The 21,102-nt window shown below is 32.2% G+C and overlaps 1 protein-coding gene across 4 annotated transcripts in view; it reads right to left on the reverse strand.

Annotated features, from left to right (window-relative positions):
- The window catches only part of HEATR5B (HEAT repeat containing 5B), a 73,581-nt gene continuing 52,479 nt past the window's right edge, over positions 1-21,102 (reverse strand). For 2 of the 4 annotated variants that reach the window (XM_016162505.2, XM_016162506.2), the window contains exons 27-36: positions 19,875-20,054; positions 12,879-13,116; positions 11,599-11,853; positions 10,024-10,151; positions 8,823-8,967; positions 8,090-8,356; positions 6,740-6,964; positions 5,138-5,289; positions 3,737-3,950; positions 121-870 (exon numbers count right to left, since the gene is read on the reverse strand). In XM_016162505.2, the coding sequence (XP_016017991.1) occupies positions 566-870; positions 3,737-3,950; positions 5,138-5,289; positions 6,740-6,964; positions 8,090-8,356; positions 8,823-8,967; positions 10,024-10,151; positions 11,599-11,853; positions 12,879-13,116; positions 19,875-20,054 (2,109 nt within the window). In that variant the 3' untranslated portion in view covers positions 121-565. Of the gene's footprint in view, positions 871-3,736; positions 3,951-5,137; positions 5,290-6,739; positions 6,965-8,089; positions 8,357-8,822; positions 8,968-10,023; positions 10,152-11,598; positions 11,854-12,878; positions 13,117-19,874; positions 20,055-21,102 lie in introns of all 4 variants that reach the window. The other 2 variants (XM_016162504.2, XM_016162507.2) reach the window with 2 other exon arrangements.

Raw genomic sequence — 21,102 nt, forward strand, 5'->3', positions numbered from 1 at the left:
TTTTAATGGACTTTAAATGAAAGTTTTAATTTAGTTAACAACTAAAATATATGCAAGCATAATTTAGTAATCTAATATGAAAGTAAAAAGACCTATTAGAAAGATAAGAACATTTTGAGAAATGCTAAGAAAATGTGACTTTATTCATATATACCACAAAACGGACATTTTTCGTTATTTTGCTTACTTCAAAACTTAAATTTTTTCATGACAGATTTTGAATATTGACCATTTTATTTTTTCTGACAATATCAATAGGTGGCCCAACTACATGATACAATCACTTTTAGCATTTAAATTTAAAAGACTATGGCTCGGTACTCAAAAAAAAAATTAATAAAAGAGAAACATTATTAGGAGGAAAAAAAGCACAATCACCACATGATTAAAAAAAAGTCACTCCTTTAAAACCAGAAAGCAGCATGAGCATTACTTCACTTAACCTACCTGGAAGCATATAATACCAATATACAAATCAAGTAAAATCTATTGCGTTGAATGATACAGAGACTATCACTATTAGCTTCTAATTGACAACATAAATAAAAATGAATGGAATAGCAAATTAAAAAAAACTTGTTTTTAGCTTAATTGTTGGTGCAGAATGTACAGTGGGGGCTGGCTGCCTTGTGGCCGCTTTAGCTTTGCTGGCTTGGCTTGCTCGAACAGCAGTTTCCAAACGTACTTTCAACTCAGGAGCCGCTCCCATTACTGTCTTGAAAGCATGTGGATACAGAGGTCCAATATGCATTAAATTCTGGAGTGCAAACTCATGAAGATCTTTGGAAGCTGTGTTTGCTGAAGCAAAAGAATTTTCATCCAGCAGGTAAGAGATCAAAGTGGGAACTAAAAGAGCCAGTAACTGGACCCCTGCAAATACCAAAATTAATCTGAAGATGATCATGAATCTTAAAACTGTAATAAATTTTATTTTTAAAGCTAGTCATAGTAGTCTGAATTATAATAAAATATAATTAAACATGCAATCTGTTTTAGATGTCAATAACTCATAATTACTATTAAATATTTACTAAATGCCCAAACTATGTTAGGGCTGAAAACCAAGCTTAAGATTGTCTATTTTACATATATATTCTTATATTAAAAAATACTGCTTAAAAGGTTAAAAAGAAATAAACACTTTACAAGTGTCATCTGGTACCATGTATCTTGAGAGTGAGTTACATTTTTAAGGCCATTCCTTAAGGAATATGGATGCTGAAACAGGAAACAAAAACCTATTTACCATTATTTAACTAAAACAAGGTATTTATTTTTTAAAGAGTATTACAAGTCATCCCCCAAAACCCAGAGTAAGTGAGGGAAAAAACCTTTCAAAAATAAGGGAATACATAAAACTTAGGGTTAAAAACAAGAACCCATGTTTGGCTGACTTAAACTCAAAGCCCTAACAAAAGATTTATTTGGAGGCTTATTCCTTTACTAATCCGTCTTCTCATATTAACAACTCCATTCTGGAATATAAATTTCATTAAAGCTCATATATATATATATATATTTTTAAATGTGATAATATACTTGTGTCTATCTTATAATCAACATTGACTACATTTTTCCCACCTTTAGTTTATGTTAATTTTTGTAGAATGACAATAGATAAGATTAAAGCCAAGGCTGTAGGGGAGCAGGAAACATCTGATACAGAATGCGGGATGTAATACATACTGATGTCATCGAAGACAGTGACAACAATCAGTGGGGCCTTTCCAGACCCCAAACATGCTCTGGCCCTGAACTTCCTCTTTCCCTGCTATATTTTTTCTCCATAACACCTATTCATGTCTGCATCTCACTGTTATACCTAGTTATATCATATACATTACCTCTATGTAAAATTTTACATAGATATACCTACACAGTATATTATAGTTTTTATATCTATATCTAAAATAGATACAGACATAATTAAGATGGGGATGGTGTTTATTGTGCATTTTCCCACTAGAATGTAAGTTCCACAATAGCAGGGACCTTTGCCTGTTTTATTTCACAGTGAACCCTCAGTGTCTAAAACAGTACTTGGTACATAGTAAGGTACTCAATAACTATTTGTTAAATGAATGAACAAACACATACACACTCTTTGTCTTGGGAATCACTCACAAGTTCTTAACTAACTGCATTTTTTTTTTATGTTAAAATTTCAGAAGAAAGAAGGTAACGAGCTGATATTTTTAAATTCCCAAGTAAATCTTTCAATTGGGTAGATTTAGCTCATGTTCCCTCACATGGAATGATATTAATACTGTATAATAAGAACTGACTTCCATAATCAAAATCTAATAGTATATTATCAAATAAATATGAAATTATCTTCAGTACATTGTGCAATGAAAGCAGAAAAGGTTTTCATCAGGAGATTGAAAAGTAAGGTTTTTCTTTTAACAGTTTTAAAATATAATTAATTGGCAAAAATATATTATTAATTATTTAAGTACCCATCAAGTACCTAGAAATGTGCTAAACATTTTTGGAAAGATACAATTCATCTCTACCTAATGCTTTCATTACATAGTCGAAAAGAGTATATAGCACACAGAACAATTAGAGAGCTAAGTGCTAAAAACCTAGTTAGTATATGAGATACAGAGTTCATCAAAAGACTCACAAGGCTGAGGAATACTTTAGGATTTTACAGTTTTTAGTGATTATTGTAAAATAACAAAGCCATAAAATACGGTTGATTATAACTGCCAGAGAAATTGCATGAAGGGAAAGATCAGAGTGGGCTGAGAAATTGGGCAACATTTCCTGAAGAACTGGAATCTGAGGTAAGTTTAGTAGATTTGTATAAGAAAACAAGGAGAAGAAAACACCTGAGGAGAGTGAAAACAGTAATGCAGGAGAAAACTGCTTAAAAGTCTTACACAGCTAAAAGAAAAAACTGTCTTAGGTAAATCTGATAGGAAATATCTGGTAGGAAACTATTACAGTTTTCTATTTATAAGAATAGGAAGCAAGGTTCTCTTGAATCCTAGAGAAGGTTCAAAGATAGGAAAAGTTTTGAGTAATCGATTGAATAAAAATAATAAAGAGTTAATAGTCAAGTCTAATGTCAACATTTTTAGCTTGTAACCTTGGTCATGTTGGGTAAGAAAACATTCGCAGCCTGTCACTATAGTGGATACTGTAAAGTTAAAAATGAAAATTAACATCTGTAACGAAGGTAAACAAAGTTGAGTGATAAAACAAATTTAAAAGCTAAAAATTTACACTCTTAGAATCCTATTATTATATTTTATATAATTACATATTTTAGTATAATGTAATACTATATCTTGCATAATACATATCTAAACAACTATTGTAGTATTAAGTATTACTGAGATATATCAACAATAAGCATCATTAAGGTTTCTTGATTTATTTTAATAAACTGCTTCACTCAGAATACAGGCATTAAGCACAGTAGCAAGACTTTTAAGAAATAAAATAAGCAATTACCACTTTAAAATTATTAAATATCACAAACATTCATTCTTTTATTCACTTGGTGATATCTTCCTAATGAATGCTTTCATATACCCTTAATATTTACCTTTTACCTTTGGTTTGCCTATAGTAAACGTTTACCTTCTACTTTTGGTTTTTGTATAGCATTTAGCCTTAGATTTGGTTTGTACTGCTGCAATGGCCTATGTCAAATATCAAACAAGATTTACATATAATGCAGATCTTCATTTTAGACTCAGAGCTTTTCTAAGAAAATACTTACTGTTCTGTTCTTCCCCAAGAGCAACCAATGTTTCCAGAACTTTGATTCCTTCTTGAACAGCTAAAAGTTCTGTGTTACTGGCTGGTCTGTTTCTTTCAACCGCTTTTAGCTTTTCAACTACTATTGGAGCTAATGAATGGATATAGGGAGTTGAAAGGGCACGATTGGAATGTTGGAAGACTGATAGGAGAAGCTGGTAACATTTGGCTTGAACCTATACAAGAAAATCATTTTATTAACTAACATTTGTGGATAGTTCTGATTTACTATACAATCACATTGCATCTTAATTAAACTGAAAAGATGTGATATTGCAGAATGAAAACAGAAACTCAAGACAAATTAATGCCACTTTCTATTTATAGAAATGAAGCAGAATAATGAAACTTCTAATAAGCTAACGAAATAAAACTAACTGAAAATAAATTAATCAAATAAATACTCCTTGTATGTTAACTATCTACGTATCACACTTACATAATTCATATATTTCTATAGTGTAGAATAAGCCAGAAACCAGAAATTCTAATTTGTTTTTAACTCTTTCTTTAATTTAACATCGTCTTACTTTAACCTACCACATTTAATAAGGAAGGCTAATATCTGAATAATGTCAAACAAAGTTATAAAAATACATTGCTTAGATACCTAAAATCCCTTTCAATTCCCTGGAAATGACTGCTTATGCCAATTTAAGTTTCCCAGGCCTAGGAAGTAAAATCTCACTGGCTCCCTTTTAGATTAGAAAGACTTCATATTAATTTTTTTAAAAATAGCAAAGAAGAAAGGAAGGTCCATTAGCATAAGGAAAAAATAGTTGAATAACACTGTTTCAGCACTTTGGTAGAAGAGAGGCTGCCAAACCTTGCTGGAAATGAATACCTGGGGAATGTTTTTGAAATACAGATCTCTGATTCAGGAAGATAGCAGTCAAATGTAGGAATCATGTTACTTAACTGAATTTTTTTCAGATGTGCAGCAGATTTGAGAACCATTAGTTTACATTTTGACGTTAAGAAACAATAAAACTTATTTTCTAGAGAAACTAGTTTCCAACCAGTTCATTAAAATATGTTAATAAAATAAATGTATCCTTCAATGCCCTTGGTCTCATTAAGAGTGAAAAATAAAACTAAAGACTCATGTAAAGTCTCTACCAATGTAAGCCAGGGTTATCCAAATAATTTAAACATTGGACAATTTTTGCTTATGTAAACAAATGTACATATAAGTCTCTCCTGGTGTTTAAAATCGATGATTTACTCCAGTTTTTCTATTTAAAAGCCACAGAGTAAATACTTAGGTTTCCATTTGATATATCACAGATTGTAATGAATCAATCTGAAATTTTCCTGATAAAGTGGAATGTTTACTTCCATGTTTGTTTTAGGTATAACTTACCCATGGGTCACATGAATTTAATGCATTTTTAAATCTGTTCATGCAGCCACTCTGTAATGACTGGACTCCTATTATTTCACTACTAGCAGACCACAGGAAGAGTGCAATTGCCGTTAGCATGCTTACTTCATCAGGCATGGGCATAGAATCTTCTGAAACAGATGAATAATGAAATATTGAAATGCATAAGAAATGAAAGCAATGTACTGTTTATAAAATGCTTTGGAATTTCAATCTTGAACAATAACGCTCTCTACTCCCAACAACACTGATAGCAGTGTGTCCCTCAATCTAATACAGTCCACAAACAACTTCATGAATAGAATTCATCTACCGAAGAAACTTCATTAGAAATCTTGTATTTAAGTCCTTTTTCCTTGTTTTTTTTTTTGGATGGTAGAATATTAATTGAAAATGTTCAGGCATAAATCCTAATAAGAACTCTAATATGGAAAGATTGTTTAAATATAAACGATAACATGAAAAAATAAAATTACTTAAAAGTCACTTAACTTCTTTGGAGGTTAGGCCAATCAAACATTTCCAAATATTCTCTTTCCAACAAAGTTAAATGATTTTGATAAGATATTCTAAATAATTTTAAAATACAAAGTAGACTTTCTCAGTGCTAGCACTTTCCTATTTAGTAAATAAAAAACTCTATAAATTCTACACAACTAAAAAACAAAAAAAAATCTTGCCCAATTTCCTGAAAATGGTATTCTCATAATTTTAAAGAATTTCTTACTATTGTAATCATTTATTTAGGAGCAAATACAACTTTAACCTAATGGAAATATAGTATATAACTAGAAACATAAGAAATATGTACATTTATTCTAAAGAACAATACTATTAAACATATAAGAGACTCAAACTATTTTGTGATTTCCATTTACTATTTGCAGCTGCCAAATTAGCCCAGATTCACAAATAAAGAATTTTGATAAGCTGAATTTATCAACATTCTTTATATATGAATCTGGGCTAATATGGCAATTGCAAATACCCAAAGATAATCAGTACTTTATCAGGATTATGAACATATATATATATTTGATATGCTAACATTAATTCATAATGAAGGTAGTAGAATACTAGATTTGAGAAGTATAAAAAGAGAGATGTAAAATTCAAAGGATTTAGCTGATGTACAATAATCTAAGTTACATGTGTTAAAATCTTGAGAACTCCATAGCAGGAATATTATCTAGGTGAAATGAGAACAATCTCTAATTCAGCTTTTGTGAAAGTGCAAGCAATTTTGTCATAAAAAATCAACATTTTATTTTTAAATTGTGACTTCGGTAACAGTGATAGTAAAGATGTGTATGCTACATCTTAGTGTCAGAAAGTAAAGAAGTGCTCAGGAAATAATGGGGTCATGTGAAACCTCCAAACATGTATTTAAGTTCTAAGATAAGGGTATCTAGAGTCGACATCCAGAAGAGCACTAAAGCTGATATCTGAAAGATGTGACTAAAACACCTCTATGAGTTGATTCAGTATTATACAGCAGTTTTCTAACAAGCTCATTCAATTAATTAGTTATTAGGGAAAGATACTCTAGAAATTAAAAAATTTGAACTCTGATTAAGTTACCTGGTTGTGAATATTCCAGGATGCATGCAAGAGTGCTACGAATGAGAGCTGTCCACTGTTTTTGAGTATCCTCAGTTTTGGCCATCGAAAGCGTCACAATACTTTTAATCCCTTGAAGAGCTGCACTGACTGGAGGAGGAACTTGATTATCTGCAGACTTTATTGCTGTGTCTTTCAATATTCTTGCAATTAAAAATAGAATCGTGGGCAGGATTGTCATACATCCTGAAATAAAAACAAATTAAATTAGTTCATAACTACTTCAGTTCCCATATTACAGTTGTTTCAATTGTCATACTTTTTTTTACAATTGATTATGGTTTAATATTATTTCTTTTCCTTGTTTTTATACAAAATGTATTGTACTATTATTATTCAATGTTTAAAAAGTAAAATAAGAAAGTGTCAAGTTATTTCAAAAAAGACAGAATTTTTTTTCCAACCAGCCTTGTTTTTATTATTTCCAATATTTTACCTATTTGATATGTCATACCCTTCATAATGAAAATGAGGAAGGAAAATAGAAAAACGACAGGAAAACACTACCATGTACTTACTTTGAGAAATGTGTGAGCAACTTAGTGAACCTTGTAGCAATTCTAAGACACGTTATGTAATCAATGTTCAGTGTAAAGTCAGCCTAACCAAGCCAGAAAAATGAACAGACTATAGGGTTAGCAAAGAAGAAATGAAAGACTTATGGAATTTTCAGCTGAAAGAACTTCAAAGTCATTGAATTCAACCTACCACTTAATGAAAGACCACCCACCCATGCAGCCACTGCTGTCTACCCGCAAAGCTCCAATGACAGAGAAATCATTATTTTCACATCTGCGGATTTATACTGAGCTGAAATTTACCTTTATGTCTCCTGATGTTACCTTTACCTTCTAGATAAAAATAAGTCTACTTTTCCATACAGCAGTTCTTCAGGCATCTGCGGACAGCTATTATCTTTTTTTTAGCCAGAATTTCTTTACTTACTCCTTAGAGTTGGATGTCACTTTCCTCTTACATTCTGTAGTTTGTCAATGTTGCTCAAGTGTGGCAACCACATCAGAAACTAAAGGTTTGTAATTCCACCTTGTGTCTATCTGCTAACGTTTAATATCTTCCCTCCAGGTGTGGTTCTACCTATTTGCTGAGGTTTGTCTGAAATGCATCTGAAAAGAGCATCTTGGGTTTTTGGTTAAATCTTTCGAGCCTCCTAAAGATAGACAAACCCTTTAAAAAGACCAACTTCTCCTTTGACACTGGAGATTAAAGAGAAAAATAAGTCATAATAGCACTTAAAATAAAAAGCAAGTTTATCTTTTTCTATTGTAATATAATGCATATTCAATACTGTACCAGCAGGTGAACAAAGGGATGGTAAGTCAGAGAGTATGGTAACTGTGGCTGCCACCAAACGAGCACTTTCTTCTGACAGTCGAGTTTTCGTGGCGATGTGACTTGGGGAGTCCGACATCTTAGTACTGAGTTGCGGCATATGCCTTACTAAAATGAACATCAACAACTCCATAGTTGCAAACACAAGAGATTTTCCAGGAATAAGACCACCACTGTCACCTCCTTCCCCTAACACAGGACAGGACTCTTTATCCATATCATCTTCATCTTGGGTAAAAGGAAATTTAGTAAAAAAAAGAAACAAAGAGCAGATAAAACAACACAGTAAGCATATTTGAAAAATTCTTTCAAATGAACTTACGACTGAGTGTCTAACTGATATGTCTTTCTCAGAACAATTGTCTACCTTATTAGAATTCTTTTTATTTACTTCTTAAAAGTAAAGGAAAATCCATTTTTTTGCTTGGAAAATTTTTTTAGGTATTTTTTTTAGGAATGTGTTTTATAATAGGAATAACATATATGTTAAGTTGAACCATATGAAACTGACACTTTTAAAAGTGAAAAATGTTTGAATATTAGCAATTCCATTTGGTTCTTTCTAATGAAAGCAAAGTGAACTGCAAATCTCTCAATGTTTGATAACTTTAAAAAATTTCTTGGCATTATTATTTTAAAAATTTAGAGTACAAATAAGATCTACTTCAAAGTCAGTGTGATTTCCAGTGCTTACTCAGAGTATTTCTTTTTTCTTGCAAATAATCCTGAGCAGCTCTCACTATCTGTTGTACAACTCCGGTAACCAGTAGCTGGACGGATGGTGGGTTCCAAGTCAGTAGGAGGCGGTGCAAAACACTCAGCAACTCAACACCAATCAGCTATTATAAATTAATACAAATAAATTTAATTAGTTTTAATATCAAAGGAAGAATTTATATCATTAAAATCTAAGAAAACATACATAAAAATATATTAATTTATTAGCTAAAATTAATATATAGGACTATGTCACAAATAAGAACATTATAACAATCTTGAAAACACTCATATTTATCCCAACACATTTTTGGTCAACAAATTAGTTTGTTATTTATATACTTAAATAATTTTTATATTCAAAAATGATAATTCTATTTCTTTGTTCTACTTGGACTAAGCACTGTTAAAGTCCAGTGACACTGAAGTTTATGATTTCCAACCTAAGCTGAGTACCCAAGAGGTGTTTACCAGAGGTTCTGGGCACTTCTGCTAAGTTCCTCTCCAGTTCATCTCAGCAACTATCACAAACTTTCATCACTCACTCTAAGTTTCTTATTCCCAATCTTCCACATCAAACCTATCCAATAATATGGAAAAGTCCTCTAAACATTACACACAGAAATTAGAAAAAGTCGATCATTAAACTCTTGAGATGAGTACTTTGGCCAATGCAAAAAAAAAAAATATATATATATATATGTGTATATATATATGTATATATATACATATATATACATATATATGTATATATATGTATATATGTATATATGTGTATATATATGTATATATGAATATATATACACATATATATATTCATTAAATTAGAGCTAAAACTTCCTCAAACATTTAAAAGTAACAATTTATTTAAAAGCCTTATAAATTACTTCACCCTTTATTAGTAGAATCATTACCTGGGACTGAGGCTATCCCTTAAATTTTTAGTTGTACTTGTGTACTGATGAATAAACAAATCATAAAAGGTATAGGGACTAACTCTAATCTAGTTGTTCCTGGTCATCCAACATTCAGCATAGAGTCTTAGATAAAGCCAAAATCTTGAATACTTACTACATAATATTATTATATTACTATATAATATTATTTCATATATAAGATGTAGGATAAATATGATGAAAACAAAGCATACAATTAATTATTATAGAAATACACTGCACCTGGTCTTCTGCAATATGGACTCGGGCATAAGGAGAATCTAGCAAGGTATGTAAGGCCTGTAGACACGCTGTAACATGTTCAATGGGCTCCTCAGGTCTCGGGGAGCAAAGGAACTGTATACTCACACCTGCAAAATAAAAACACATATTTGTCAATATAAAACTCTTTGTTGCTTTCACACCAATTTTTTTTAATCTATTTCTATTTATTTTTTTCACAAATTACTTTAACATATATTTAATGCCTTAGAGTTCAAAATGATTTCCAAAAGAAGCAGCCAACTTAATACAGATTGTCGCTTTCCATTTAGGTTAAGAATCAAATTGGAAGTAAAGAAGGGGAGCGTTCTAGGTCATCAGATTAAGAAAATATTCAATTTTTTATTTATAAGACATTTTCAAATAATACATTAAGAATAAATTTATGAAAATTATAAAATTACTTTTCATTAAATGGTTGCCAAAAAATTTTCACATCTACAAAGTTTTTTAAATGGTAAGATACAGTGGCATAATCGTTATCATGGATAACACTTACTCTTAATTTGCATAAGTGTTAATTACAGTCATTGGTTTGAAAGTTTGTCATATTTTCACTTATGAGATCTACTGATGAATTTTCTAATTTTACATTACCAACTGTGTTCCTCTTCCCTCCCAGAAAATATAAGCTTGCTAAGAGCTTCATTAGAATATATAAATTCTTCATGTTAAAAGAAGATCTATAAAGCAATTATAAATTAAGATTTATTCCGATTTGCTTTAACTTTGCATTTTATTATTTTTTCATGGGACGATTTGTTACATGCCAAGTAAAAAGAAAATATCTTTTGAAAAAAAGTTTATTTTTTTCTTGAAAATTACTCAATATTGCTCTCTGAGTAAAGATGGTGGCTAAAATTTTTAGAGTAGTTTTTAATGATTAAATTTTTAGGTTAAAAATTCAGTTAACAACTTAGAAAATGTGCTTTAAAATCCTCCTTTTACTATTCCTTCTCTAAATTGTGCTATGTAAAACTTTCCATAGCATTAAAATGAAAGACATGAAGAAGTTCAGAATACCCCACACCAAAATACGGCCCTTCGGCATACTGATTATAAATTTCTCATGAGAAAGGGGCCCTCCCTATATCAGGAAGAGACAAACATTCTTATTACTAGAGACTAGCAGTCCATGTCAAAATAGACCTGTTAAAACAAACCTACTAAAATGATCCTTATATTCCATTTGCTTCTCCCATATATTCCTAACTACTGTCCCACAATTTATTGCCCTTGGACCAAACCCCTTTGTCTTGTCACAGTTCCACAATTTATTATTCTTTCTATGAAATGTTATATAAGCTTTTGGGCCTAATGTCTAATTCAGGCTTTATTCTCCTTCTAAAGATCCCTAAGTACATGTAAAAACATTAAGTAAATCTGTATGTTTTTCTCCTATAAATCTGTGTTATGTTCGTTTAATTCTTAGGCCAAATGTAGAACCTAAGAGGGTAGAAGGAAGTTTTTACTCCCCTACAGGTAAGAATTTTCAGAAGTGAGACATCCTGAAATAGATAGATATGGCTCATTTACCTAAAATCAGATGCATTCTGTCTTTGTTAATTTCTGCTAAAGATTTAGCACCAGGCGTTACTCCTGATGCTTGGTTTAAATTGACAGATGTAGAACGTTTTTGTAAACCAGATATGGCTGCTGCTTCTGCTGACTCTGTACATGTAAATCCTGTGCTGTTTAACCAAAGTGCCACTGCGTGGAGAATTGGGGCCCAGGAATTCCGGTAGTGAAGTCTAGCTGTATCAATAGTCTCAGGAGTATAAAATGCTCCACCTAAAAAACAATCAAATCAATTAAAAACATTACTTTTATTGTAAATGTTCACTCGTTTATGAATAATTAACTTAAAAATACTCATTACACATTGTCTTAGTCCATTTTGGCTGCTATAATGAAATACCATAGACTGGGTGGCTTATAAACAACAGAAATGTAATTCTCATAGTTCTGGAGGCTGGAAGTCTGAGACTAGGGTGCGAGGATGGTCAGGTGAGAGCCTTCTTCCTGATTCTTAGCCAGCACCTTCTTGTGTCCTCACATGGTGGAAGGGGCTAGGAAGCAATGTAGGGTTCTCCCTATTAGGGAACTAATCCCATTCATGAGGGCTGCACCCTCATGACCTAAGGGTCATCCAAAAGCCCCACCTCATGATACCATTACAATGGGGATTAGGTTTCAACGTTGGAATTCTGAAGGGACACAGAAATTCAGACCATAGCATATAGGAAAGGTCAGTCTGACCAAAGAGATTATCCTCATTACCTCTCTCCTGCAGCTGCTGAACGGGAGTGCCTGCCTCCTCCTCTCCATGCTAGGGTTTCCAGCCTTTCCTCTGCAGCTGCTGGCACCACTGAATATTCCTCTATCTTTCCCAACTCTGTGGTCATGGGCTTCATCTTCACTGTTGCCAGCAACTCCTAAAAGCCTTATCTCCTTCTCTATCATAGCCAAGGAACTCTGCCTCTTCTTTCTTTTTGACTCTTCCGTCATTCTTCCCTACCTCCTGATTTCACTACCAAACTCCGGACTTCCTCATCTGTCCTTGTACACATACAGTGACCAGCACTGCAACATCCTTCATTATGGTTATGCACGATGACCATAATCTAATAGTACCATACTGTATGTGAATTCATGGATTTAATATGGAGAACATGCTCTAAGTGAGAGAACGCCAAATTGAAGTCCACAGAAATTTAAGATATTATTACTGTTGTTGCTAGACTCTGCCAATTCCATTTTGTTTAATTACTACTTGGAACACCATAAAAGCAAAAAACTCTAAATGCAGTACTTACCATCTGGGGGGAGCTGACTAGCAAATTCAGCTGGTAAAGTCAAAAGTGCATAGTCTTTTAATGCGGCCAACCACAGGCGGCTGAGTGTTGGCAGTTCAGGTTGTACAAGTGTTATTAAACTATCTGGTGGTAGTTCATCTACGGTACCATCATCATCATCATCATCATCAATATTTTTAATTGTTCTTTTTGGTTTTGACTCTGCTTCCTTTTTAATATTCATAGCAACCACATATACCTAGTATGGTATTTAGGAGGAGAAAATAACAAGGCATAATATTAAAAAATGACATATCTTACGTTGTTATGACCACGCAGTTGAATCATCAAAAATAACTGAGTATGGATACTAGAAAGTATACAATTTCATGATTTCCTGATAACCTCAAAAGAGTATTTCTACACGCTTTGGAGACAATCTTTTTTAATCAATCTGACTCCTGACTAGTATTTCTCTCACAGCATATTCCTTGAGTTGGGTCCTCTGAATTTTTTCCGACTTATCCTACTCTACTTTACAAAGCCCCCTTTTACATGTGTGTTTTTCTTTTTCTTTTTACCACAGGGTATAACTTCCTGTTTACTGCCTCCACTTCTGTAGATTTATTAAATATAATCCAGCATTCAAAAGAAAATGCTGAAGAGAGTTCAAAGAAAGGATTTCCATAAATATCCTTCTACCCCCTTCTTATATAGTCCATAACTGATATTTAGCAATCTAGCTTTTACAACAGATAGCTAAGCCAAGAATATAATTTACTAGTCACATATATTATCTGTATCCTTTCTCTCTACTTTGTAAACCAAAAAGATGTATAATAGCAACTTCCTTCAACATAATTTTAAAGATTCCTCTTTGTCGAAGTTATTTTTGCTTGTTTTCTTTTGTCTTTTTACATACATTTAGGCTTTGGCAAACGATGCATACAAAGCTGTATTACACATCAATGAAAAAGCAAAAAAAAATAAAAATAAAAATAAAAGGAGAGGGAGAGCAAGAGTAAAAGATAATATTGCACAAGGTAAAAATCTTAAGAAAACCGTTTTCCCCTACACAGTGCTATTTTCATTGTACCGTAGGAGGAAATCTATGTATGTGTACAGGTACACTGTAAGTTCTTGACGGCAGGATCTGATCTCTACTTACAATGAGCAGATAGCTATAGCACAGCAATTGACTAAGTTCTAGATAGTAATTGCAGGAAACAACAAATCTTCACTTTAAGAAAAAGCATTTTTTTTACACTGTGGTGGTCTGTAATTGTTAGTTACAGTGAATTAACAATACAAACCCTGACGATTTAGAAACAGAAACCAATTAATTTTTAGAGCAGGGACTTTAGATCTCAATTTATAAACATATTACATTCATATTTTCTAGTGGTTTGAAGCTTACTCCCTTCCCATATTTATTATTACACAGACATTTTCAGAAAATATCTCATAAGCACTACAATATACTTAACCACTCACTCTTTATTCTTGCTGTGCATTTACTATTGTGCTAGGACCTGAAGCAATAAAGACAAATACAGCGTTTTTACCTTCCATGAACTCATGGACTATATAAACATAGAGGAGTGAGAAAAGTGCTGAAAAAAGGAATATGTTTTTAAAATTTGTTTCTAATGACCTACCTTCCCCGCTTCACTACACTTGGTGCCTAGGCACAGTGCCTGACACCTAACCGATACTCAGTGGTCTGTAAAATGAATGAATACGTCTCAGGGAGCACCATGATGGAAGGATCTTAAGAAAAAGGTGAGACGGAGTTTTCAAAGACAAATTTCACCTATTCATAGGCGATGATAAAAGGGAGGATTCCAGGCAAAGAGAATATCAAGAGCAAGAGCACAAGAAATAGGAAACAGCCTGGCATTCTTAAGAAACTGAGTTTTTGATACAGACTAAGCATAGAATATAAGGCAGAAGTAGTTGAAAAGTTTACTCTGCAAACGGTGGGGAAGGGAAAGGGTCGCTGCAGGATTTAAAGTTCAGATGTATGTACTTTTCCTCAACTTATTATTTTATTTTAAAATAATACCATAAAAAGTTTGCAAAGTGAGTTCTTAAAATTACTCACGATCCCAGTTTCTAGGTTTTCCAGGCTTTCTGTCATTGTAAGTCATAATTTTGTTATACAGACAATTTTGTGTTTAATTTTATTTATTAACATATCACAAAGTTTTTCCATGTGAATACTACTCCTTATAACTATTCTCAATGGCTACAGTGGGTGACCCATAATATAACAATTGTCTTATAGTTGAAGTTGTATATTTACTTCTGATTCTTTATTCAGCCTTAGAAATCTTAGAAACATTAGACATAATTTTCAAAGATAAAAGTATTCAGTTCTTTACAATATAAATAATATTCCAAGTGCACATTTTTGTAACCTTATCTCTTTTCCATATTTTATATATTTTTTCCTAGAATAAAACTCCAGAAATGGAATTACTGGGTGTGTGATTATAAATATTTTTATGGCTCTGAATAGACATTTCCAAATGCCTCCTACGAGCCCCCTATATTTTACATTGCTATCTGCAATATATGAAAATATATTTTTTAGACTTTTTAAAACAAATTCTTATTTTTCCTATTACATATGACACAAGAAAAATAAAAAATCAAGAGCATAAGTAAACTTTAAAAAACAGACCACACGCAACCTACCACTCAGATATAATACTGCTAACATTCTAAACATATTCTATATACAGACTCAGTCTTGTAAACAATAATGTGTTTGTGTATAATTTTTAACCCAATTTTCTATTTACTAGATACCATCATTTGTCAGGATCACGGAATATATTTATTTCCATTTTTTCTGAGAATAAGAAACAATATCACAATAAACATCCTAACTGCAGAATCTTTGTAAATATCCTTAATATTCCTATGGATAAATCGGTCATCTAATGTGCCTATTTTCAGAAAGTGTTTTGATATATATCATTCTTTAGAAAAGTTTTACTAATACTATCATTAAAAAAAAAACATACTAATTTAGCTGAAGAATGTTTTTATATTTCTTTTCCTTCCCATGTTTATTTGAAGCTTTGTTTTCTCTTTGTGAATTGCCAATTTATATTTTGCAAAATATTTGTATTTTCTTATGATTATCTTAAGAATCTATACAGGAATAGCTGAGGGTAATAAAAGACTAACAGTAGAAAAAACAAATTAGGATACAAATGTATAGACTGTGACAAATGATTAGGACTCAAACTAAGGCAATGGAGAAAGGAAGTATTTATTTATAGATATAGAAAAAAGTATATAGGATTTATTGCTAAATCAAAAAAATAGTTGCTATTTTGAGTAAGATTCCATTATTATTTTGAAAATATATAGATTGATACACACACATATACACATATATTATACAGACATAAATAGATTTATATGTGCACATGTGCATAGTGATATACAGCAAAATATTAACCATAGTTATCGCTAGGTGACAAGATAATAAATTAGCTTTATTTTGTTTTTTATACTTTTTCTCTATATTCTGAATCTCTGTAGAAAGCATGGTTATTTTAATTATCAGGACAAAATTATATTATTTTAAAAGACACTAATGAAATAAAATAGGAATAAGTCACTTAATATATATAAGATGAGGGGGTTTGAGAAAGAGGAAATAGTTAAGACTCATACTAGGTTCTTGTCTAAAGACAGGAGATGGGACCATTCATTGTAATAAAGAGGAAAAAAGTAGAATGATAAAACAGTCTTATTTTATATATGCTGGGTGTGCAGTACCTATGGGTTATCCAAGTGGAGATGTCTAATAAACGGCTAAAAATATGGGATTGGAGTTTAGGACAGAGGTCTGGGTGGAAAAGAGGATTTAGAATCTTTAATATGTAAATAAAAGCTACAGGTTATCAATGTGGATGAGGATGCCCATAAAATATGATGAGCAATAAAAGATAAGAAAAATTTAAAGAGCAGGCAGGCAAAGAGAAGCCAGCAAGTGACATGGAGAATGAACAATGACAAGTTAAAAAGAAAACCAAGAGAGTGGTGTCACAGAAGCCACGGAAAACAAAAGGTTTCTGGAGGAAACAATATCAAATGCTGTAGAGAAGCCAAGTAAGACAGACTGAGAAGTGTCCAACGATTTGGACAATTACATTATTTATAACTTTAGTGGGAGTAATTTCAGTAGACTGGAGAGTAAACTCAGACTGCAGGGAATTGAGAAGTGGGTGACTGAATTTGCTGAGGAAGTGAAGATACCGAAACTCCTTCAATGAACTGGGATGAGAAGAGAAGAGAAAGAAAGCTGTAAGTAGAAGGGAACTTTGAGTCAGGAAGAAGGTAGGAGGGAAAAAGAGCACGTAGAGGGAGATGGTGAAGATCTAAAGGGGTGATAAGTGATGGCACTGAGCTTGGAACAGTCCCCTCCTCATCCCATGCCAAACTAACATCTACTCTTATCTTCCAGGTTTCAACTTAAATGTCAGTCTCTCCAAGAAGCCTACTCTGAGCTACAAGACTATTATGGGTACCTCTGCTATGTATTCCAAAACACTCCATGTTTCTCCTATGATAACATTCATTACATTTTGTTGCATCTACTTGTTTGTGAGTTTGTCTTCCTCAGTAAATGTGTTACATCTATCTTCTTCACTACTGTATTCTCAACTGCTAGCCTGGTACAGGGCTCAATAACACTTTGTTGAGTGAATCAGAGAGTGGGAGATTAAGAGAATGAGAAAATTTAGTTTTAGGTCATAGGAAATCTTTAAAATAATAATTATTATATTATTAACAGAAGTTAACAGAAGTCATTGTGCATTTATAACATGGTAGATACTGTACAAAGTCACTGATTACCTCATTTAATTCACAATGTAATCCTATGAAATGGGTATTATCATCAATACTTTAAGGTTGAAAAAACAGGCTTAGAGAAGCAGTTAAATAACTCACCCAAGGTCACATAGGTAAAAGGACAGTTACCAACTCACAAAAATCTTAATATTTGAATGTTACAATATGAGGAGTTGGAAAACTGAAAAAGTAGAAGCAAAGATAGGTCTTGAGTAGAGAAATCTAGAATGTACTTGGCATTTGAGGAAAATGATGAAGGAAAGGAAACTGAGGGAAAAGAATTACTAGACAATATTAAAGAGTCAGGCTTGAGGGGCAAATCATTAAATTATAGTATCAAGTTACCCAAAACTAAGAAAAGAGTCTCAAACAAAAATGTACATTATTTAGTTATGTGAGGTTATGATCTAATTTTTTAAAAGCAATTATTTATCCTCCATCCGGTGTCAGATACAATGCTAGGCCCTTTTACAAACATTGCCTAAGAAGATATTATTTCCATGTATAATGAAAAAACCGAGGCTTTAACCTGACCAAAGTTATAGAGATAGTAAATTATAGAGACATAACTTGTTGTTCTGGGCCTCTGATTCAACATTTAATGCTTTTTATATTGAACTATACCAGACTTCCTAGTAGGTGAGTCAAGCACATTAATGCAAGTCAATGGAGAACTGGCTAACTGGCAAAGGATCTTATGATTATCAAACTACATAATGGTCTCTACATTTGGGAAAATAGATAAATAGAGTTGGAAAATTAATAGCTAATTTTGAAGCCATTTGAAAAAATAAAAATTACTAAATCAGCTGGCATGTAATTTCTACCCATAAGAAGTTTTAGTCAAAAATTTTGATATGTGAAAATTAACAAACTTTTTATTAATTTCTAAGTGAAAGAAAACAGTCATATTTTAGTATTTTTTTCTTCAACTACTTTCCATCTAAAATTAGAGATCTAAATTAACTTGAAAAAGGCTAAAATTTTATCAAAAAAAGTAATCATTTTATCAATGTAAATGAAAAAAATTTTACCTGTCTAAGCCATCAATGGCGGCAGGGTAAAATAAAGGAACACTCAAGGATAGTCTATTTAGAGGACAGCTTGATCTAACAGTCTAAGAAACAGAGAGAAAAACTAATTTCCATAATATCTTATTGAGCGCTACATTTTTCCATTTTTCTTCTGTGAATAAAAAAACAAAAACAAAAACCCAGACCTTCTTTATCTAAACTATATCATCTGGATGTTGCATGCTTTGGGCCAGCAATTGCCTCAATTGGGTGGCCATAGGAAGTTGATACCATGGAAATATGGAAGTGAGATACTGGGTTGGCACAGGAAGAAATAAAGAGTTACTTGAAAATACCTGAAGGCAGACGATAAAAATGTAAAGTATTTGGCAGAAGGAATTTAGAAAGGTGAATTTAAAACAATGTTATTATTTTTAAAAAGTGGCTGTGGGATGGGAGGGGTAAAAATTGGTTATTTAAAAATAAAACGCAAACTGTTGGCAAGTCTCCTGAAATTTAATCAAATAAAAGATTCTTGGCCTAAATTATTTCTATTACTTACATTTTTATGTTTTCCCTGTCTAATTTCCCCATAGTAAGTAAGGAGGGCTCTGCCTCAATATAGAAGTTTTACAAAAAACTCATTAACAGATATAATTTTCAGGTTAGGTGAAAAAGGTGAAGGGATTAAGAAATACAAATTGGTAGTTATAAACCAGTCACAGCGATGTGAAGTACGGTCTAGCAAATATAGTCGATAATATTGTAATAACTATGTATAGTGCCAGGTGAGTATTAGACTAATCAGGGGATCACATAATAAATTATAAAAAATGTCTAACCACTACATCGTACACCTGAAACTAATTTAAAATAATATTGAATATCAACTCTAATTGAAAAATGAAAATTTAAAAAATATATAATTTTCAAACATTTAATAAGAATTCTTTTGAGACATAAGTGCATATGTACTTCAGTGAGAAATAGCCAATAAAAGATTTTTTTAAATATATGAATCCAGGGTCCATTAAAAAAAAAAATCAAACGACAATATTTTTACCTATAGGAGTGGGGAACATTTTCTCACGTGTGGAGAAATGGTTCAGAAACAATAGGCCATAGTTACCTCTGCCCACGCTTTGAGAACAGCCAGTTTTTCCATGGTTGTGGCACTCTCCCGGTACAATTGGCTAGAAGAGCCTTTTCCGGCCTGCACTTTGTCCAGAGAAGAAACAAGCAGATTGTGTACTCGACGGAGATCGTTGAGATCACTGACAACTCCACTTCCAATCCATGTACTACATACCTAGCCAAAGCAAAATTTTTAATCTTTGTATAAAAAAATTAACATAGAACATGTAAGACAATGGCGTAAATATAATTTTTTTCCTTGGTGGAAGAAACACAAAATAAAATCAATAAAAAACTCCAAATCTATACTTTAATTTTTTAGTAACAAGTCAATTTACAAATTTTTTATAGACTTATGTGGAAAACAAAATAGTATTTACTAATGTTCCATTGTCTAATTGGACAAACATCTTATTAGAAAAAATTTTCCACCCAAATCAGGTCAGTTATGAATAATTCTTCAATTCGATGACATTTCTGCTTATTACAAGAAAAGGGTTATTTTGAGTTCTATGGAAGAGATTTAAAAATAAAGGAAAAAAAAAAAAAAACTAGTCCTTGTCCTCAAGTAATAAAACATAGATTGAACAAATCCATGAGAATATTTTATGATTACAATATTGTACTTAAAACAGAGGATGGAGAGATTAATTCTAATAACAAAAATGGGAATGCTTTGATATCAGGAAGGTTTGTATGTATAGATACAGAGAGGCTACATGGTGGAAGAGAAGAGATTAGGGAAATTAAGTGGGAATAGATTAAGGTACAATTTAGAACTGAATTCAGACTCAGGCAATCATGAGTTTCCAAAGCTTCTGAGCAGGGGGATATTATTAGAATTGCTCTCTAGGAAAACTGCTCTAGTACATATGTACGAGAAAGAATGTGTATACACAATAAGCAATGTGTTCAGCTAAGTGACTATTATCATACTGTGGAACAGAGCTATGGATCAAACTGGGAATGGAACAAAAAGGGAGAGGCATCTGAGGGAAACTTGGCAGTAGAAATCACAAGATCTGGAACCCAACTAAATATGTTTAGGAGTGGGACACAGAGATATGCAAAAAAGTGTGAGGAATCAAAGATTGCCAAATTTTGATTGCCAAAGCTTCCAACTTGGATGAATGGAAGGAAGATGGTACCACTGAAGTGAAATAACACAAGAAAATGGGAAAGTTTGGTGGAGATGAAAAGTTAAAGAGCACGATTTTGGTTGT

The sequence above is a fragment of the Rousettus aegyptiacus genome, unplaced genomic scaffold (genome assembly GCF_014176215.1).
Source record: "Rousettus aegyptiacus isolate mRouAeg1 unplaced genomic scaffold, mRouAeg1.p scaffold_m13_p_7, whole genome shotgun sequence".
Taxonomy (NCBI): domain Eukaryota; kingdom Metazoa; phylum Chordata; class Mammalia; order Chiroptera; family Pteropodidae; genus Rousettus; species Rousettus aegyptiacus.